This window comes from Erinaceus europaeus, chromosome 10 (genome assembly GCF_950295315.1).
Source record: "Erinaceus europaeus chromosome 10, mEriEur2.1, whole genome shotgun sequence".
NCBI lineage: Eukaryota > Metazoa > Chordata > Mammalia > Eulipotyphla > Erinaceidae > Erinaceus > Erinaceus europaeus.
The window spans coordinates 118161376-118184299 of NC_080171.1; the positions used below are offsets into that span (position 1 = coordinate 118161376).

A 22924-nucleotide genomic window follows, 5' to 3' on the forward strand; every position below is an offset into this window, starting at 1 on the left:
CCACCTTCTGCACCCCATAATGATCCTGAGTCCATACTCCCAGAGGGATAAAGAGTAGGGAATCTTCCATTGGAGGGGATAGGATACAGAACTCTGGTGGTGGGAACTGTATAGAATTGTACCTCCCTTATACCACAGTCTTGTCAATCATTATTGAATCATTAATATAATAATAAAAAAAAAAAAGAAATAGGGTGAGAGAGACACCAGAGTTTCCCTTAGTGTCTTGGCACTCTCAAGTGCTGCCACGGCTCAAACCCAGGTCCCACTCATGGCAAGGAGTGCTCACTGCTAGGTAAGTTTCTTTCTATAGCCATAATAAGATCTTCAGGACATGTGGAGCAAAGGTCCACAGATTTGAACGTCAGACAAACTGGTGTCTGGCACCATCGCTTTACCCCTTTATTGTGCAATTAATTACCATAGATTTATCTATAAAATGGCAACAGCCCAGCCTATGTGTAATATTGCTTAGGAGTCCTCAGTGATATGATTTATATGACAAAATCCTTAACATAGTGCTTAACATCGAGCTCGAATATATGATTCTTCTGTCATAGTTCACAGAATGTCCTAGCTACCTCAAAATGGAAACCATATGTAAATGTAAAGTGTAAGACATTTAACTGGTCAACCAAAAGATATTTAACAAAGAGAATATATATACATATCTATATATAATTTTTTAATTACTCTCTCTCTCTCTGTCTCTCCTTCCAGGGTTATCATTGAGGCATGGTGTCAGCATTTCAAATCCACCATGGCTGGCAGCCATTTTTTCCATTTTATCGGATAAGACAGAGAGAAATTGAGAGAGGACAGGGAGATAAAGAGTAAGAGAAAAAACAGACACCTGCCCACCCGCTTCACTACTTGTGGGGAGCAAGTGCTAGCACCCAAAGCCTTGTGCTAATCCTTACACTTTGTACTATGTGCGCTTAACCAGGTGCACCACTGCCCAGACCCCAGAATATAATTTTCTAGGTATTTCTGAAAATAACAAGACTTATGTTTGCTTTTCTTTTTTTTTTCATTCATTTATTTTCCCTTTTGTTGCCCTTGTTTTTTATTGTTGTTTTAATTAGCACTGCAAAAACGGTATCATCTATTTTCCATCTGCACCATGCCTCGGCCTCGCGTGAGCTTAATGTGCAGCTTGGCGATACGAGAATCCGGCATGAAGCCCAGCCAGTCTATCTTGGCGTTACTCTCGATCGCACTCTGTCATTTCACGAACATCTCATAAAAACTGCAGCAAAGGGGAGTCGGGCTGTAGCGCAGCGGGTTAAGCGCAGGTGGCGCAAAGCACAAGGACCGGCATAAGGATCCCGGTTCGAACCCCGGCTCCCCACCTGCAGGGGAGTCGCTTCACAGGCGGTGAAGCAGGTCTGCAGGTGTCTGTCTTTCTCTCCTCCTCTCTGTCTTCCCCTCCTCTCTCCATTTCTCTCTGTCCTATCCAACAACGACGACAACAATAATAACTACAACAATAAAACAACAAGGACAACAAAAGGGAATAAATAAATTAAATAAATATTAAAAAAAAAAACTGCAGCAAAGGTGGGCGCGAGGAATCACATCATTGCAAGACTGGCCAGCTCCTCATGGGGCGTGAGCGCTTCCACACTACGATCATCCTCTCTGGCATTATGCTATTCCACTGCAGAATACTGTGCCCCAGTATGGTTCCGCAGCCCCCATGTCCACTTGGTCGATTCCAAATTATACTCCTCCATGAGGATAATTTCTGGAACCATCCGTTCCACCCCGGTTCCATGGCTGCCAGTTCTTTTTTTTTTTTTTTTTTTTTTTTCTTTCTTTCTTTTTTTTTTTTTTTTTTTTTTCCTCCTCCAGGGTTATTGCTGGGCTCGGTGCCTGCACCATGAATCCACCGCTCCTGGAGGCCATTTTTTCCCCCTTTTGTTGCCCTTGTCGTAGCTTCGTTGTGGTTATTATTATTGCCCTTGTTGATGCAATTCGTTGTTGGATAGGACAGAGAGAAATGGAGAGAGGAGGGGAAGACAGAGAAGGGGAGAGAAAGATAGACACCTGCAGACAAGCTTCACCGCCTGTGAAGCGACTCCCCTGCAGGTGGGGAGCCGGGGGCTCGAACCGGGATCCTTAACGCCGGTCCCTGCGCTTTGCACCACATGCGCTTAACCCACTGCGCCACCGCCCGACCCCCCATGGCTGCCAGTTCTTAGCAACATCGCCCCGCCAGATATTCGTCGGGATGCGGCATCATCTAAGTTCATTTCCCACGTCTACGCTCGACCGGACCTGCCAATATACGCGGATATCTTCGCCCACCCTGTCCAACGCTTGACGTCTCGTCACCCAATCTAGTCCCCTACGCCTACACTGAACTTCTCTGTTCCAGTCTCTTGGAAACAGAGTTGGCAGTCAGCTGAGGTCAAGAACAAACACCTCATCACAGACCCCTGCGAGCGTCAACCCGGCTTTGACCTAGCACGTTATGATTGGGCCCTCCTCAAACGCTATCGAACAGGCCATGGCCGGTGCGCCGCTATGTTCCATCGCTGGGGAGCCAGAGACGACCCGAACTGCCCCTGCGGCTCCAGACAGACTATGACCCACATAGTCAACGACTGCCACCTCTCCAGATTCAAAGGAGGTCTCGAAACTTGACATCAGGCTCAACCTGACGCTGTTGACTGGCTACGGAAGAAGGGCAAACGCTAGAAGAAGAAGAATTGTTGTTATTGATGTCGTTGTTGGATAGGACAGAAAGAAATGGAGAGAGGAGGGGAAGACAGAGAGAGGGAGAGAAAGATAGACAGCTGCAAACCTGCTTCACCACTTGTGAAGTGACTCCACTGCAGGTGGGGAGCCGGGGGCTCGAACTGGGATCCCTACACCAGTCCTTGCACTTTGAGCCACCTGCGCTTTACCCGCTGTGCTACTGCCCGACTCCTTTGCTTTTCTTTTAATTCATTTATTTCAGTTGCTGATTGGTGATTTATTTGGAGCTAAGTCCTATGGTGCAGACTAGGGCAGACAAAAAAGAAAACAAATACCTAATTTCAGCTCAGAAGAACTTAATGGTCTATATGGACATAAACAGACTAATCCTCTAAGCGATGTGTTTTAAGAGAAGGAACTGAAAAGAATTACAGATTAGAAGCAAGAGCAATTAACTACAGCAGAGAGTTGGAAGATGCTTTGCAGACATCTAACCACTTCAATATCATGAATTTTGTATGTCCAAGTCCATATATATATCTCACATACACACACTCACTTCAGATCTCTGCTGTGGCATTTGAAATTTATTTTCCTAAAAAGATTTTTTAATTATTTGTTCTTGCTGTTGGGGCAGGGCATTTGCTTGATTGGTTAGTAGAGAAGAAAGCATTTGGTGTTCATAGAAGCACTTTTCATAAAAGCCAACATTCAGAAACAATTTAACAAGAGATGAATGAATAAGAAAAATATGGTGACTACATCTAGTAGAATATTACTCAGTCTTAAAAAGGAAGGAAATTCTTTTTAAAAAAAGTTTTTTTAATATTTATTTTATTTATTTATTCCCTTTTGTTGCCCTTGTTGTTTTATTGTTGTAGTTATTGTTGTTGTTGTCATTGTTGGATAGGACAGAGAGAAACGGAGAGAGGAGGGGAAGACAGAGAGGAGGAGAGAAAGATAGACACCTGCAGACCTGCTTCACCGCCTGGGAAGCGACTCCCCTGCAGGTGGGGAGCCGTGGTTCGAACCGGGATCCTTATGCCGGTCCTTGTGCTTTGCGCCACCTGCGCTTAACCCGCTGCGCTACAGCCCGACTCCCAGGAAGGAAATTCTAACATACGCTATTATACTTAGGAAAATTGGAGATATTCTGCCAAGTAAAATAAGCTAGACACAAAAGAACAAAATACTGTCTGATCTCCTTACATGCAGTCCCTACGTAGTCAAACTCATACAGATGGCGGCAGAATGGTGATCCGCAGGTACTGAGGGGAGGGGGAAGGTGGAGTTTATATTTACTCAGTTCAGAGCTTCAGTTTACAAAGATGAGAATGATTCTGTGGACGAATGGGCATAGTGGCACAAATAATTCAGATGTAATTAGTGCGCTGAGGTACATGCTTAAAATGGTGAAAAGAGTTGAATTTTCTGTGCCATTTTTTTCCACACTAAAAGAATCAGGACACCCATTTAGCAGAAATGATTAAGCAGTCATTAAGAAATGATTTAATCATTAAGAAATGATTTAGCAGTCCCTTCTCTGCTTCCTTCTATTCAACAGCCCTTTCCCTCTCACATATCCTGGCCTTTTAAAACAAAAACTTGGGGGTCAGAATTTAAACTCATGGAATTCAATACTCCTGGCACTATCACTGTATGGAGGGGGCAGTATTTATCTCACAGGGTTGTTATGAAAACTAAATGATAGGAGTTGTAAATATCTGAGTGCAAAGTCTGGCACTTGTCCGCGCTCAATAAATGTCACAGTTGTTGCTATTTGCTTCACAATAGCTTATTCATAGATGAGCATGGATATCCTCTTCTGGATCCCTATTTCCATAACGTATCTCAAAGAGCTAAGATTTAAAAAAAAAAAAAGTCAGCTGAAGAAAATGGAATTTCAAAAGCAACTCAGTAGTACCTTCTAACAAAATAGTTACTCCCAAAAGAATCCCACTTAGCAGTCAGGGAAATCGTTAAGTGACAGAGTAACAGACTTCATGAATGAGGTCCTGAGTTCTCTCCCCAACACCACATATACTGGACTGATGCTCTGATTCTCTCCCCCACCTCCCCTCATCAGTAAACACATTTGGCAGGGGTGGGAAGAACTCTAGTTAGACATCTTGTTGAATTGGATCCTAGTACTGTCACCCAAGTCTGGTCAATATTAAGTCACTTTGGAATAATTGCATTTCAAACCCGGTATGTTCGTCTATTCTGGAATTACTTTCTACTGAAGCGATGATTGTGTCCTGTAGCCTTAAACCGGAAAGCTGAGAGGCTGACTGTAGTTTACATGACCCTGCAGTAAGATACCCTGCCAGGTAAATTGTCCGTCAAGGACCTGGAAAGTCCAACCTAAATATGGGTATTATTCATTCACTCACCACAGTGGCAGCACCTGTAAGGAGAACATAGAGGAAACAGTCTATTCATGTTGGCGCCTGGACTCCACCGACTCATTCCTTTATAATAATAGAGTCTGAGTGAAAGCAAGAGGAATGGTTCAACCATTGTGAATGGTCTTAGTACTTTACTTAGCACAATATCCTTAGTACAGATCTTTCTCAACTTACAATGGGGCTCTCCCCCTCCCATAAACTCATCTTAAGTTTAAACTGTCGTTAGCCAGTGACTCTGGAAACACTGACCGTCCTTGTGGGTTGACTATCTTTATAATTGCAGGGCTGGAGGAGCCCTGGCTTACTGCCACTTCTCTGCACCACAAGAGAGTATGATAAAAGGTCAAAATTCAAAATTCCAAAGTACAGTTTCTACTGAATGCATATTGTCTTTAGACCATTGTAAAATTTAAAAAAAAAAAGCCTATAGGGCTCAGGCAAAAATTAATAAAGTCATGGGACCCTTGGAATATACCTAAAATAGATCTACTAGTCTTTTTCAAAATAGAGACCCCACATTTCATCTGCTAGAGTCTTACCTTTAGATTCCTGATTATTAAATAATTTGTTCTGCTTTATGTCTTAATGCTTTTCAGCCACAAAGTTGCAGATGCTACCATGATGCCAACCTTACCAATGTGTGACCTCACACATGTGTCCTGGAGCCCCGCCACTCTAGACCACTGCCCCACTAGAGAAAAACAGAAACAGGCTGGGAGTATGGAATATATCTAAAATAGACTTCCTAGCTTCTTCCAACACAAAGACGCCGAATTTCATCTGCTATCGTCTTACTTTTAGGTAAGACACAAGGCCCCAGCGATAACTCTGGAGGCAAAAATAAAATATAAAGGTCGATAAGTAAAATGAGGTACATAACATGAAGCAAATCAACTGATAGTTATTTTGCTCACCGATACATAGTCATCGTATAGAACAGGTTCATATGTTCTTGGGAATCATTTTGTACTTGCCCGAAAGAGTCCAGAGTCCACTCATATCCCTCCCCCAGCTTCCCCTAAGGCTAAAATAACTATGGAACAATAATCAAAACAAGAAAAGAATACTCAGTATCAACTAATTCACAGACCTTAGAATTTAGCTGGTTTGGGAGTCGGGCGGTAGTGCAGCAGATTAAGCACACATGGCGCAAAGTGCAAGAACCGGCCTAAGGAGCCCAGTTCAAGCCCCCGGCTCCCCACCTGCAGGGGAGTCACTTCACAGGCGGTGAAGCAGGTCTGCAGGTGTCTGTCTTTCTCTCCCTCTCTCTGTCTTCCCCTCTTCTCTCCATTTCTCTCTGTCCTATCCAACAACGACGACATCAACAACAATAACTACAACAACAAAACAAGGGCAACAAAAGGGAAAATAAATAATAATAATAAATTAAAAAAAATAATTTAGCTGGTTTTTCCACTAATGCCCTTTAGCTTGCTCAGGATGCTATCATTTTTCTCTTTAGTCTCCTCACTCCCCTCTCCCTCCCCTCCCACACCCCTTATCTTTCTCAAGGTACTACTGGACTCTAGCTTCTATGAACCAGGGGATTGAACCTGGGACTGTGAAGTGTCAGGCATGACAGTCTTTTTGCATAACTGTTATGCTGGTCAAAGAATGTTTCCAAGGTCTTTTATGGAAGCTGAGCAGCACAACTATCCATTGTATGGACGGTATTCATCTACATTCCTGAGTCTGAACCTTTAGGCTATTTCTGATATGTTGCAATAAGCAACTAGGGCTTCAGCTGATAAGTGTGTGTGTGTGTGTGTGTGTGTGTGTGTGTCTATTGTTGAAAGTCTAAGAGGATCATAGATTGGTGGGTTGTTTTGTTTTGCTTTGCTTTGCTTTGATTTGCTTTGCTTTGCTTTGCTTTGATTTCTTTTTTTTTTTTTTTTTTTTGCCTCCAGGGTTATATGGCTGGGGCTCGGTGCCTGCACTATAAATCCACTGCTCCAGGAGGTAATTTTTCCCATTTTTGTTGCCTTTGTTATTGTTGTTGGATAGGGCAAAGAGAAATAGAGAGAGGAGGGGAAGACAGAGATGGGGAGAGAAAGACAGACACCTGCAGACCTGCTTCACTGCTTGTGTAGTGACCACCCCTGCAGGTGGTGGGAAGCTGGGGGCTCAAACCGAGATCCTTACACTGGCCCTTGTGCTTCATGCCATGTGAGCTTAACCCACTGCGCTACCACCTGACCCCCATAGATTGGTGTTTTTAAGTAAAAAATATATATATATATTTATATATATATAAATATATATATGTAGTTGTATATATATGTATATATGTATATATATGTCTATATGTATATATACACACATATATGTATATATATGTATATATATACATATATATGTGTATGTATATGTATATATATACATATATGTGTGTATATATGTGTATATATATACATATATATGTGTATGTGTATGTATATATACACATATATGTATATATGTTTATATATGTATGTATATATACACATATATGTATATATGTATATATATATATGTAGTTGTAGGAATGCACTACACCCCTTTTTTCCTTTTATTTATTTATTTTTTTTTTGCTTTCTTTCTCCCTCAGAACTGTATGTTTCAAGGGCAAGACCACAGGAAAAGTTGGAGAAAAAAAATATATGGAGATAGACAGACAGATAAGAAATGATACTCATCCCTTATCTGTGATTTGGGGAGCAGGACTGCAGTTTCCAGTGGAGGGAATGAGGACACAGAACTCTGACGGTGGGAAAGGTGTGGAACTACACCAATGTTATCTTATGGTTTTGCAAGTCAGCATTAAATCACTAGTAAAATTTAAAAAAAAACTAAAGCCAACTGGATTGTTACAAAAAAAAAAAAAAAAAAAAGATGTTCAGTTTAAGCACTACAGGAAGGGGAGAAAGTGTTCTTTTTTTTTTTTCCTCCTCCAGGGTTATTGCTGGGCTCGGTGCCTGCACCATGAATCCACCGCTCCTGGAAGCCATTTTTTCCCCCTTTTGTTGCCCTTGTTGTAGCTTCGTTGTGGTTATTATTATTGCCCTTGTTGATGCAATTCGTTGTTGGATAGGACAGAGAGAAATGGAGAGAGGAGGGGAAGACAGAGAAGGGGAGAGAAAGACAGACACCTGCAGACCTGCTTCACCGCCTGTGAAGCGACTCCCCTGCAGGTGGGGAGCCGGGGGCTCGAACCGGGATCCTTACGCCGGTCCTTGCGCTTTGCGCCACATGCGCTTAACCCACTGCGCCACCGCCCACCCCCGAGAAAGTGTTCTAAGAGCAAGACATTGCTTTGCTGGGCATATAGCACCAGAGCAAAAGACTCTGCGGAGGGTGGGAAGCAGTGGACATGTTCACGGAGTGCTGATGCATCACACGCCAACAACCATATGGTAAACATTAACCCCCCTGTAAATAAAGTAAAAAGAAAAAAGAGAGAAAAAACTGAAATTGATTTATGAATTTTAATTCAGAACAAATGCTATTTTAGTTTCACATGCAGCACTAAGCAGGTTTCCTAATGGACAGTCCATGAGCTTGGAATAGTCTCTTCTTCTATGACAATTTACCTAGTGGTAAAATTGAGTGGGCTGGATGGCACACCTGGTTGAATGCACATTATAGTGCACAAGGACCCAGGGTCAAGCCCCCAGTCCCCACCTGCAGGAGGACAGTTTTGTGAGAGGTAATGTTGCAGGTGTCTCCCTCTCTCCCTCTCTCTCACTCTCCTCTCAATTTCTGGCTGTCTCTATTCAATAAATAAAGATAATAAAAAAATTTTTAGGGAGTTGGGCGGTAACGCAGCAGGTTAAGCCCAGGTGTCGCTAAGTGCAAGGACCAGCTTAAAGATCCCAGTTCGAGCCCCCGGCTCCTCACCTGCAGGGGAGTCACTTCACAGGCGGTGAAGCAGGTCTGCAGGTGTCTGTCTTTCTCTCCCTCTCCCTGTCTCTGTCTTCCCCTGCTCTCTCCATTTCTCTCTGTTCCTATCCAACAACAATGACACCACCACCAACAACAATAATAACTACAACAATAAAACAACCAGGGCAACAGAAGGGAATAAAGAAATAAATATTTTTTAAAATTTAAAAAAAAATTTAAATAAAATTTTAATGGACCAAATAAGTGGACATCAGTTTATCCAGGAACAGGTGACATAGCTCCCCTGGGTGAGTGCCTGCTCAACCATGTGCTGGAGCCAGGTTGGGTCCCATGCTACACCACATGGATTATTACTGCTCTGGGGAGAACCTCAACGCTATCCTGTCCCTCCCACTCTGTCTCTTTCTATCGGAACAAAAAGTCAGCACAGAGTAGTGAAGCCTGATGATGACAAAAAAAATTTAGCTTATTGGGAATCAGGTGGTAGCACAGCGGGTTAAGTGCAGGTGGCACAAAGTGCAAGGATCCTGGTTTGAGCCCCTGGCTCCCCACCTGCAGGGGCGTCGCTTCACAAGCGGTGAAGCAGGTCTGCAGGTGTCCATCTTTCTCTCCTCCTCTCTGTCTGTCTTCCCCTCCTCTCTCCATTTCTCTCTGTTCTGTCCAACAAGGACGACATCCATAATAACAACCATAATAACTACAACAATAAAACAAGGGCAACAAAAAGGGAATAAAGAAATACATATTTTTAAAAATAGCTTATTAATATAGTTTTAAGTGTTGCAATCACGTTCAATTTCTAGATACCTATGACCTGAATATCAGTAATAAGTGCCTTGTGTCTGCAACACATAAATCTTGACCCCTTCCTTAAACAGATCAAGAAAGCACCCATACTGTAGACAAGGCCTGAAGACTGCCAGGCACAGGGCCGCATGCAGGGGTGATTCCACCTCTCTCAAGTCAACTTTTGCATTTTTTTTTTTTGTCATTTGGAGAGAAGTAGGCAGAGAGACAGGAACTGCTCCCCCACAGGTGGAGTTTTTTTCTAGAGCTTTTTCTAGCCATGGTGCCCACCGTTTCAAGACTCGAACTTGGGGCTCAGTTCTATGTGGAGCTACTTGTATCGTATGAATGCGTTTGAATGCTTTTGAGCTCACGAGGTACCCATCACTGCTACACCGTTTCACTACCTGGTGGCTCTACCTCCCGCCTCTTGGCTGCTTCTAAGAGCAGGACAATACACTGTAGCCTAGCCACTTACTGTTAGCTAGCATGAATTAAAGAAATCTTTAAAGCCTTCTCAGGGAGATGGCTAACCTCCTCTGTCATTTCTATGCTACGAATCATTAGCTGACTGGTGACTCTTCCTGCTTCTTCCTAATGTCTGTGAAAGATATCGATCTATGAGTCATTAGACTTGCATTTCACTTTGCCTTTCAAACGCCAAAGCTTTGTGACTTCCCTGAGGTCTAGAGAGAAAAGTGGTCTTTTGGTCTTTTATTCTACTTTCCTCCTTCCTCCTCAAGCTCTACCAGTAAGATGAGTCTCCAGAGGCCAGGTGAGACCCCTTAGTGTGTTTAGTGAAAACCACCATGAGCTCTGTAGATGAGTTCTTTGTGTGAGAACAATTCCACTCTTCCCTGTTCTTCTTTCCAGAGCTCATTCTTATTTGAAATTGCTATATTATCCTGAGACATTACTCTCAATTTGTATACTAAAAGTAATATAATTCTGACTAATATGTAACAGAATGACGACATCTTCCCAAGTAACTTTTGCATTTTCCCAAGTAACTTTTTGAAAATATTTATTTATTTATTTATTATTGGATAGAGACAGAGAAAACTGAGAGAAACTGAGCAGAGAAAGGGAGATTAAGAGGGAAAGAAACAGAGAGACACCTGCAGCACTGTTTCACCACTTATGAAGCTTCCTCGCCCCTGCAAAGTGCAAGGACCAGCGTGAAGATCCCTGGCTCCCCACCTGCAGGGGAGTCACTTCACAGGCGGTGAAGCAGGTCTGCAGGTGTCTCTCTTTCTCTCCCCCTCTCTGTCTTCCCCTCCTCTCTCCATTTCTCTCTGTCTTATCCAACAACAATGACATTAATAACAATAACTACAACAACAATAAAAAAAACTGCAAGGGAAGCAAAAGGGAAAATAAGCAAATAAAAAAAGAAGAAGAAGAAGAAAGCTGGACTGGGATTAGCTCCGCAGTATCATATGCTACACACGCATGAAGCCCTGGTCATTCCCTGGCTTTATGTTTCAGAAAGCGAAGACAGCAGTTACTAAGGGTACAATGGGGGGATTTTGGCAGCAGGAGCTGATGTCATAATGGCTCCATGGATCATACTAACTCCAACTTGAATAATGATGGTATTTCTCTAAGAGACCAGACATTTTAAGCTCTGGGTCTAAGCATGGATTAGTAAAACGAGAACTGGACTTGAAATCTGGAAATATTGACTTGGTTTTGGCTCTGCCATCCACAAAATTCCATTCAGGCATGGTGGACCCCTGGAATTTCTCATGTCTGCCATAACACCCTGTGAATAAGGAGGGGCTAGAGACAGGTGAATCTTTCAAATTCCTTATTTCCAAAAGCATCTTATCAGAAATTCCAGAGATAGGTGAGCATGAAGAGACAAGTTTCTACTTTGTCTTAAATTGTGTACTTCTGCAGAAGAATTCTCTAACATTCTGACATTGCTACTAACATGAAAAGAGTTGAATTTTCAAGAATGAGTGACATAAAACAAAATGGACTATATGGGACAGCTAAACTTTCCATAGCCACTAGAAGAAATTCTGTCATACATGCCTATAACAATAACAGCAACAAAAAAGTGATAATATGCTTTAATTCATTGACTATTTTTTTAAAGAGCAGACTTCATATCTGTAATTTACAAGAATATAATCTTTTGGGCATACACTTTGTTACTCATTTTGTTTTTGTTTGTAAATAAAAAAAAATCACAGTTGTCAACGCTGCTTACAACACTTTCAGGGGACTGGGGAGATAGCATAATGGTTATGCAACAGAACTCCATGACTAAGTTCCTCCTGAGAGCTAAGGTTCAATCCCTAGCATCACCTTATGCCAGAATTGAGCAGAGCTCGGGTAAATAAATAACACAGTGCTTTCAGAATATATGGTTACTTTAATTCTACAATGGTTGATTCAACCTTCTCCACAAAGGCACCACGGAATTCGCCCACCTTTTCTTCTTTTTTATAAAACTGAAAGGTAGGAAAGCCAATGATCTCGAGCTCTCTCACCAGTTCCTCACAATCGTCTGCATCCACTTCCAGGAATACCACATCCTCATACTTCACAGACAGGAAGTGGAAGAAAGGCTTGATGAACCTGCAAGGCCCACACCACCTGGCTGTGAAGGTCACGGCCACGAGCCTCTCCCCAGCCTCTGTGAGTGCCAGCTCAAACTCCTCCTTGCTCAGAATCACCTTGACCTTATCAACCTCCAGGAAGCTAGCTATTTCTTCTTCTGGCTGAATGATCTCTTCCACGGGCTGGATGGGCTGGGTGGGCTGGGTGGGCTGGGCAATTTCTTCTGAGGACTTGGGAACATCAATCTGCTCAGGTAGGGTGGATTTAACTGAGGACTTGGAGATGTTGCTTGCCTTGGGTGAGATGGTTTTTGCTGAGTGTGTGGGGGTGTAATCCTGCCTGGGTAGGACAGTTTCATTGGAGGACTTTGGGGACTCTCTTTCCTTGGGTAAGATGGTTTTTTCTGAGAGGGTTGGAGTGTGATCCTGCCTGGGTAAGACAGTTTCATTGGAGGACTTTGTAGACTCTCTTTCCTTGGGTGAGATGGTTTTTTCTGAGAGGGTTGGGGTGTAACCCTGCCTGGGTAAGACAGTTTCATTGGAGGATTTGGGGGACTCTCTCGCTTTGGGTGAGATGCTTTTTGCTGAGAGCGTTGGGGTGTAGACAGTTTCACTGGAGGACTTGGGGGACTCTCTTGCCTTGGGTGAGATGGCTTTTGCTGAGTGTGTGGGGGTGTAACCCTGCCTGGGTAAGACACTTTCATTAGAGGACTTTGGGGACTCTCTTGCCTTGGGTGAGATGCTTTTTGCTGAGAGAGTTGGGGTGTAGTCCTGCATAGGTAAGACAGTTTCATTGGAGGACTTGGGGGACTCTCTTGCCTTGGGTGAGATGCTTTTTTCTGAGAGGGTTGGGGTGTAACCCTGCCTGGGTAAGACAGTTTCATTGGAGGACTTGGAGGACTCTCTTTCCTTGGGTGAGATGCTTTTTGTTGAGAGGGTTGGGGTGTAGACAGTTTCATTGGAGGACTTTGTGGACTCTCTTTCCTTGAGTGATATGCTTTTTTCTGAGAGGGTTGGAGTGTAATCCTGCCTGGGTAAGACACTTTCATTGGAGGATTTGGGGGGCTCTCTTGCCTTGGGTGAGATGGTTTTTGCTGAGAGGGTTGGGGTGTAATCCTGCCTGGGTAAGACTGTTTCATTGGAGGACTTTGTGGACTCTCTTTCCTTGGGTGAGATGGTTTTTGCTGAGAGGGTTGGGGTGTAGTCCTGCCTGGGTAAGACAGTTTCATTGAAGGACTTTGTGGACTCTCTTGCCTTGGGTGAGATGCTTTTTGCTGAGAGGGTTGGGGTGTAGACAGTTTCATTGGAGGACTTGGGGGACTCTCTTGCCTTGGGTGAGATGTTTTTTTCTGAGAGGGTTAGGGTGTAGTCCTGCCTGGGTAAGACAGTTTCATTGGAGGACTTTGGGGACTCTCTTGCCTTGGGTGAGATGCTTTTTTCTGAGAGAGTTGGGGTGTAACCCTGCATAGGTAAGACAGTTTCATTGGAGGATTTGGGGGACTCTCTTGCCTTGGGTGAGATGGTTTTTGCTGAGAGGGTTGGGGTGTAGACAGTTTCATTGGAGGACTTTGGGGACTCTCTTTCCTTGGGTGAGATGCTTTTTGCTGAGAGGGTTGGGGTATAACCCTGCCTGGGTAAGACAGTTTCATTGGAGGACTTTGGGGACTCTCTTTCCTTGGGTGAGATGCTTTTTGCTGAGAGGGTTGGGGTGTAATCCTGCCTGGGTAAGACAGTTTCATTGGAGGACTTTGGGGACTCTCTTTCCTTGGGTGAGATGCTTTTTGCTGAGAGAGTTGGGGTGTAACCCTGCATAGGTAAGACAGTTTCATTGGAGGATTTGGGGGACTCTCTTGCCTTGGGTGAGATGCTTTTTTCTGAGAGGGTTGGGGTGTAACCCTGCCTGGGTAAGACAGTTTCATTGGAGGACTTTGGGGACTCTCTTGCCTTGGGTGAGATGCTTTTTGCTGAGAGGGTTGGGGTGTAACCCTGCATAGGTAAGACAGTATCATTGGAGGATTTGGGGGACTCTCTTGCCTTGGGTGAGATGCTTTTTGCTGAGAGGGTTGGGGTGTAGACAGTTTCATTGGAGGACTTGGGGGACTCTCTTGCCTTGGGTGAGATGGTTTTTGCTGAGTGTGTGGGGGTGTAACCCTGCCTGGGTAAGACAGTTTCATTGGAGGACTTCAGGGACTCTCTTTCCTTGGGTGAGATGCTTTTTTCTGAGAGGGTTGGGGTGTAGACAGTTTCATTGGAGGACTTCAGGGACTCTCTTGCCTTGGGCGAGATGCTTTTTTCTGAGAGGGTTGGGGTGTAACCCTGCACGGATAAGACAGTTTCATTGGAGGACTTTGGGTATTCTCTTGCCTTGGGTGAGGTGCTTTTTGCTGAGAGGGTTGGAGTATAACCCTGCATGAGTAAGACAGTTTCATTGGAGGATTTGAGGGACTCTCTTGCCTTGGGTGAGATGCCTTTTGTTGAGAGCTTGGCGATGTTATCCTGTTTGGGCAAACTGGTCTCTGCTGAGAAAATGGGCATGTCATCTTCCTCAGGTGGAGTGGTTTCTTCTGAAGATGTGAATATATTGCCTTGCGTAGGGGAAATGGTTTTTACTGTGGAGTCAAGAGTGTTACTCAGCTGGGGGAGAATGGTTTCTGCTGAGAATATGGAAGTGTCAGTCTGTTTGGGCGAGATGGCTTCTACTGGGGGCTGGGCCACATTAGGCTGCTTGAGTGTGGTGGTTCTTGCTGGAGAGTCCGGAGGATCAGTCCGCTTAGGCTGCATGGATTTGGCTGCTGAGCTAGGGGCGTCAGTCTGTTTGGGTGAGATGGCTTTTGGTGAGGAGTCGGTGCTGTTGGCTTGCTTGGGTTGCATGGAGCTTACTGAGGATTTAGAGATGTCCTCACCTTGCTCAGGTAGGGCAGTGCCTGGCACTTCTTGTTCCTGTGCAGGTATGAGTGGTAAGTCGCTGACTTCATGGACAGAGGTCTTTTCCTGGGTGGGGGCTGGGTCTGAGACCAGGAGTGTTCCATAGCTGGGCTGAACCTGGAATAATGGGCTTTCTGAACAAACCAAAAATAAAATGAAAATGTGAAAGAGTAAACAAAAAGTTCTGCCCATCTACTCCATAGATTAGTATCCTCAGAGTTCACAAAAGTAGTCTTATGGATGATAAATTAGTTGTAACAATCATAGTCAACAGTCAACAGAAGACCAGGTAGCGTATGGTTGCATATATCTGGTTTTGTTTTTGTTTTCTTTCTAAAGTACAGCTTTCTCTGTTAAGTTTGATACCGCTCTCTACTATCTAGGTACACCATTGCCCTAGGGGGGTCCCTTTTCCCTTCCCCTTACCATTAGTGTCACCTTGATTTGTTTCTTCTTGTTTGTCAGTCTTTACTTCCCCTTCTTCCGTGGTTTCTGCTTCGTCACTTTCCATGCTGGGTTCCTTGTCCATCTCTGCACCATCAGAGAAGGCTCAGAGTGAAAAAGGAGCCATGTCTCCCAACTTTTTCCAGCCTAACATCTCACGCTGAGGAACACTGTCTATCCAGTTGATACTTACAGTTGGTTTTCCTTCCTACATGTACCCACTATAACACTTGAGGGTTTCTAGACAGTCTTGGTTCGGATGGCCATACTGTTGCAGAGGCTCTGTCCAGGGCCTGATTATTTCCTGTAACACAACAAATCACTGAGCTAAGTGTCATTATGATCTCCACTATACAAAATAAGAAAATTGAGCCTTAGCAAAGTTAGGCAACTCTTCCAAGGACACAATGTTGCCTGTGAAGGAAGTTTGCCAAACACCTTGTCTAAGGTCTAGAAAAACTAAAGCAAATTTCTTACAGTCTTGGAGGACTTTCCAGCTCCATCTTTCTCTATATGACTCAGCCACCAACACCACCTGCTAAGTGTGTCCTCCTAGCCATGTTGTCATTTTCTGCAAAGTTCTGCCCGACTGTCTGATACCTGATATAAGGGCTATTTGGAGGCAAGTAGAAAGTAAACAGAAGGATTCTCTCCCTAAAAGGAAGAAATGAAACGACCACCCCTTTTGTGCACCAAAGGTTGGAACTAAGAGTGGATACAATAGCCGGGCTGCCTCTCCAGGCACGGAGAGAGGTGGGTTAAACCTTAGCATGCGTGTAAGTTAGGTGAGCTCAGAGAGCTTTTTCTGTAGAACCAGAGTGCCATGTGAGTTTTCTGCTTTTCTGACCCTACAATATAACACTATATTAGCAGGGCCAGGTGATAGCACAGCAGGTTAAGCGCACATGGTACAAAGCACAAGGATCCCAGTTCAAGCCTCTGGCTCCCCACCTGTGGGGGGGAGTCACTTCACAGGCGGTGAAGCACGTCTGCAGGTGTCTATCTCTCTCTCCCCCTCTCTGTCTCCCCTCCTCTCTCGATTTCTCTCTGTCCTATCCAGCGACAACGACAGCAACAATAATAACAATAATAACAACAACGATAAACAATGAGGGCAACAAAGGGGAAAAAAATAGCCTCCAGGAGCAGTGGATTAGTACTACAGACACCAACCTCCAGCTATAACCCTGGAGGCAAAAATAAAAAAATTATAAATAAAAATAACACTAAATTAGCTTCTTGGTAACATATCTCCATACACAGGAGCCCAGGTTCAACCCCCCAGTTCCCACCTGTGTGTGTGTGGGGAAGCTTCATGAGTGGTAAACAAAGCTGCAGGTGTCTCTGTCTCTCACCTTCTCTACCTCTCTTCCTCCTCTCAAATTCTCTCTGTCCTATTCAATAGAAATAATACCAGACTCACCATGCTTTCTTTTGGGTTGTTGGAAAAGTCATGATGCATTTTTCTATGCAAAAATGCACTATGACTTCCCAGACAACCCAAAATAGACAATGTACTGTCACATACAAACATCATTTCATTTTTTTTTTGCCTTCAGGGTTATTGCTGGGGCTCACTGCCTGCACTATGAATCCACTGCTCCTGGAGGCCAGTTTTTAACCCCCTTTGTTGCTCTTGTTGTAGCCTTGTTGTGGTTATTATTGTTGTTGATGTCGTTCGTTGTTGGATAGGACAGAGAGAAATCAAGAGAAGAGGAGAAGACAGAGACAGGGAGGGAAAGACAGATACTTGCAGAGCTGCTTCACTGCCTGTGAAGCGACCTCCCTGCAGGTGGGAAGCCAGGGGCTTAACCGGGATCCTTGCTCTTGTCCTTGCGCTTTGCGCCACATGTGCTTAACCCACTGCTACTGCCAGACCCCCATCATTTCACTTTTATGAGTAGGTGAAATGCCACAGTGATTTATAAGTGAAGGGATGAGATGAGAAGAATATTTCACCATAGATAAAATTAGAGTTTTACTTCATTTGCTTGGAGGTGTTCCAGCAAGCTTTGAGGAAGTGATGTGGTAAAACCCGTAGTGCAATAAATCCGTATTAGTAATTCAGCACTAGACTGAAGGGCCAAAGACAGCATTTACATAGGTTAAGAAATCATTATAGTAGTTGAGAACGTCTAACTAGAACTGTGGAAGGAGGGTTAAAAGGTTGAAGAAATGTGAAGAAATAAAAATTGACATAATTGGGAGTCCGGCGGTAGTGCACCGGATTAAGCGCACCTGGTGCAAAGCACAAGGACCGGCGTAAGGATCCTGGTTCGAGCTCCCGGCTCCCCACCTGCAGGGGAGTCGCTTCACAGGCAGTGAAGCAGGTCTGCAGGTGTCTGTCCTTCTCTCCCTGTCTCTGTCTTCCCCTCTTTTCTCCATTTCTCTCTGTCCTATCTAACAACAACGACATCAATAACTACAACAACAATAAAAAACAAGGGCAACAGAGGGAAAATAAATATATATAAATACATTAAAAATTTTAAAAATTGACATAGTTTGACAAATGCTTGGAAGAGCCGCAACTATTAGAAGCCTCAGCAACTTGCATGGAGCAGTTAATGGGGGCAGGGTCAGCACACCCACAGGGCCATCAGATGTGCGCTGGGTGTGCCCACCCTGCAGCTGGAAGGGAGGTCAGATCTCTGCAAAGCAATCAATTGGAGGGGCCAGGAGGTGGCACACCTGGCTAAGCATACACATTATAGTGCGCAAGGACCCAGGTTCAAGCCCCTGGGCCCCCCCTCCAGGGGAGTTCTCCCCTCTCAGTTTCTGTCTCTGTCCAATAATATATATATTTTTTAGTCAGTCAGAGGGCCTGCAAGACAACTCACTTGGATACTGCACTGCTTTGCACAACACAGGCTCCATCTTGGCTCCCGCCAAATTAAATGACACTTCAGTGAGATGGTTTCTTTCCCTCTTTCCTTGTCAGTTTCATTCTTTCTTTCTGAAAAAGTCGGCCCAGTAAAGGGAAGCCCCACAGCCAAGCGAAGGGGAAAAAAAGAAGTCAATTTGAAAGCCAGTTTCATAAAAACTACAGCTGAAATTGTTCAACTGGATGAGATCACAGGGGAAGCAGTGAATCAAGTAGGACTGAGAAGGAAAATCCACAGGGATGGTTTATTTATTTAAGTAGTTCAGAAAAGCCAGCAAGGGGGCCAGGAGATAGTATAGTGCCCCTTTTTATTTTATTTTATTTTTGCTTCCAGGGTTATCACTGGCACTTGGTGCCTGCACTAGAAATCCATTGTTCCTGGTGGCCATTTTTTTTCCCTGTTGTTGTTATTGCTGTTGCTGCTGGATAGGACACAGAGAAATAGAGGAAGGGAAGACAAAGAGAAGGAGAGAAAGACAGACACACCTGCAGACCCACTTTACCGCTTGTGAAGTGAATCCCTTGCAGGTGGGTGAGCCGGGTGCTTGAACCGGGATCCTTACGCCGGTCCTTGTATTTCATGCCATGTGCACTACTACCATACCCAGCCCCGCACAGTGCACCTTTTATCATGCTTGAGGATCCAGCAAACCCTGGGAAGCAAGTGGGAGCACCATGGACAAGGGGAAACTTCACAAGAGGAGGAACGGTACTGTAGTGTCTTTACTTTCTCTCCCTCAAGGCAGAAAAAAAAAGAGAGCCAGCAAAGGGAAATGAAAAGGTGCAGTGTTGGGAGTCAGGCGGTAGCGCAGTGGGTTAAGCACAGGTGGAGTGAAGCGCAAGGACCGGTTTAAGGATCCCAGTTCAAGCCCCTGGCTCCCCACCTGCAGGGGAGTTGCTTCACAGGCGGTGAAGCAGGTCTGCAGGTGTCTGTCTTTCTCTCCCCCTCTGTCTTCTCCTCTTCTCTCCATTTCTTTCTGTCCTATCCAACAACGACAGCAACAATAATAATAACCACAACAATGATAAAAACAACAAGGGCAACAAAAGGGGAAAAAATGGCCTCCAGGAGCAGTGGACTCATAGCACAAGCACTGAGCCCAGCAATAACCCTGGAGGCAGAAAAAAAAAAGAGAAAAGAAACTAGGGACACAGGGGCCGGGTGGTGGTGCGCCTGCTTTAGTGCACATGTTACAGTGCGCAAGGATGCGGGTTTGAGTCCCTGGTCCCCACTTGTAGGGGGGAAGCTTCGCAAGTGGTTAGGCAAGGCTGCAGGTGTCTCCTCTGTCTCTTTCCCTCTGTACCTCCCCCTACCTTCTTGATTTCTGGCTGTCTCTATCAAATAAATGAAGATAATTTTTTAATTAAAAAAGAAAGAAAGAAAGAAAGAAAGAAAGAAAGAAACTAGGGACACCATGGAAATCCACGTTCAGAACCTAGAGAGGAAGAAACAGGAGGGAGAGATGCAAGCCTCCGAGACCTACAGGGGGCCTGGGGAGTGAGAAGAGAGCAATAAATAAGGTGTCCGTCCTTCCTTCCTCCCTCTCTCTCTCTCTCTCTCTCTCTCTCTCTGCCTTTATTTACTCATTGGATAGAGACAACCAGAGGGTCAGGCAGTGGCACACCTGGTTAAATGCCCATGTTAGCATGCACAGGATCTGGGTTCAAGCCCCCGGTCCCCACCTGCAGAGGAAAAACTTCATGAGTAGCGAAGCAGGGCTCCATTCCTTTTTCTCTCTATATATCCCCCCTCCCTCACAATTTCTCTCTGTCCTATCAAATAATAAATAAATAAATACATATTTAAAAAAGAGTCAGGCAGAGGGAGTCGGGCTGTAGCGCAGCGGGTTAAGCGCAGGTGGCGCAAAGCACAAGGACCGGCATAAGGATCCTGGTTCGAACCCCGGCTCCCCACCTGCAGGGGAGTCGCTTCACAGGTGGTGAAGCAGGTCTGCAGGTGTCTATCTTTCTCTCCTCTTCTCTGTCATCCCCTCCTCTCTCCATTTCTCTCTGTCCTATCCAACAACGACAACAACAATAATAACTACAACAATAAAACAACAAGGGCAACAAAAGGGAATAAATAAAATAAATATAAAAAAAAGAGTCAGGCAGAAATTGAGAAGGAAAGGGGTGATAGAGAAGGAGAGAGACAGACACCTGCAGTCCAGCTTCACCAGTCACAAAGCTTGCCCCAGTCTGTAGGTGGGGACCAGGGGCTTCAACCCCGGGCCCTTTTGCATGTGCACTCAACCAGATGTGCCACCACCTGGCCACCTACACCCTGCTTTTTAAAATTTCTTTATTGGGGGATTCATGTTTTGCAGTCAACAGTAAATATAATAGTTTGTACATGCATAACATTTCTCAGTTCTCCACACAACAATACAATTCCCTCTCCTTTCTTTAATTTTATTTCTTTATTATTAGATAGACACAGAGAGAAATTAAGAGGGGAGGGAGGAGATGGAAAGGAAGAGGAGACACACCTGCAGCCCTACCTCACCACTCAGGAAGGGTTTGAACAGATATGGAACACAGATATGAGCCCAGACCTCTAACACATCTCTCTCTTCACCATCACTGGTCACTTCTATCAGAAACATGGTCATAAGCCCTCTTGTAGGCCTCTCCAGGACCTTGCCCTCACTCTCACTGTAGAGCAGCAATGGTAGGAACTGCCCCCTCTCCAAATGGAGGCTGGGGGAAACTACTTTGCCTCTCAGGGAAGACGGGTCCTGAAATGAGTGCAGCCTAGAATTTTCTCAGATGTGACCACGAACTGTGAGCTCAGACCAACAGTGATGCAGAGGTTGCACAGGCTCCTGTGCTAAATATGATAGATTGAGTTCTGGGTCAGACTGATGGGGTAAATAGTTAGTTAATGGTATTTATAGACTTTCCTCATGTTTGGGAGCTACTCTCTGCCCTAATCCAGCTTTCTAGTCCTATTTTCAACTCTGACACCATCTTCCCAGACAGTATTTTTAGTCTACTTGCATGTTAGATATCAGGCTCAAGCAAAAATTACTAAAGTCATGGGCCCCTTGGAACATAACTAAAAAAGACTTCCTAGCTTCTCCTCGCACAAAGACCCCTAAGTTCATCTGCTTTGTTGCCACCTTTGGGTTCCTGTTTATTAAACTATTTGTCCTGCTTTATATCTTACTGCCTTCCAGCCACCAAGTGCAAACTCTACTGTGATGCCATCCTGAGCTCCCTGGGCAGAGGACCTCACCAATGTGTCCCAAAGTCTCCCCTCCCCAGAGCCCGGCCCAACTAGGGAAAGACAGAAACAGGCTGGGGGTATGGATCCACTTGCCAATGTCCAAGTCCAATGGAGAAGCAATTACAGAAGCCAGACCTTCTGCCTTCTGCACCCCATAAAGAATTTTGGTCCACACTCCCAGAGGGATAAAGAATAGGGAAGCTTCCAATGGAGAGCATGGGACATGGATTTCTGGTGGTGGGAACTGTATGGAATTATACCCCTGTTATCTTATAATCTTGTTAATCATTATTAAATCATTAGTAAAAGTTTTTTTTTTAATTTTTAAAAAAGAACAAAATGCAACAAAATTATCTGACCTTGATTAAGAAGTCCTTTCAAAATACCAGGTAAGAATTTCTGTCATGGCTGAGCAAAGGTCAACACTGAGGTCAGGGATGTGAAGAGGATTAATCAAGCTGCCCAAGCAGTGGGGTCCCTAACCAGCAGTTAGGGATCAGATAACACTTCAGTCAAACCAGCAAATCTCCTTAAAGGAGTGACTCTGCTCTTCTGGACTGAGTTGGTTAACCCTCACCTCCCCAATCCACTTCTTCTGGTACAAGAATGCTAACATTCCGGGGAGGTGGCTCATGGGTAAGAGCACATTCTTGGTGAATGTGAGGCCCCCTGGTTGAGTCCCCAGCATCACACAGGATAAAGCATGCTCTGGTCTCTCAATAAATAATTCATTTTTTAAGGTTAGAAAAGTACATTTATAATAATTTTTTTAAAAGCTAACACTGAGTTTATATGCAAGGAAACCAAAACTGAGAAAGTTATGTAAGGTTTCCAGGATCACGCCACACAAATGAGAACAGCTGGACACTGTTGTCAGGTTCTGTTGATAAAACACAATGTGAAAACATTTAGTTCATAGGAAGTAGTCAATAAACAAGAGTTACTTCTCCTTAAGTCCTTTGTGATCCTTATAATGGGAGTAAGGAAAAGAAAAAGTAATAGGAGCTAACCTGTGACTTTGAACAAAGATGTATTTTCTTAGGATCAAGACCACACTATCACTCTGCTCCAGCAGGGGTGGTGCTGAAGACTG

General features: G+C 44.4%; 1 protein-coding gene across 1 annotated transcript; it reads right to left on the reverse strand.

Annotated features, from left to right (window-relative positions):
• Positions 1–12142: 12142 nt before the first annotated feature.
• TXNDC2 (thioredoxin domain containing 2) lies at positions 12143–22924 on the reverse strand. The gene is made up of 3 exons (XM_060200806.1): positions 22842–22924; positions 15701–16022; positions 12143–15408 (listed from the first exon to the last, which is right to left on the reverse strand). Exons 2-3 carry the CDS (start codon positions 15801–15803, stop codon positions 12158–12160), a joined length of 3354 nt encoding a protein of 1117 aa, XP_060056789.1. The 5' UTR covers positions 15804–16022; positions 22842–22924; the 3' UTR covers positions 12143–12157.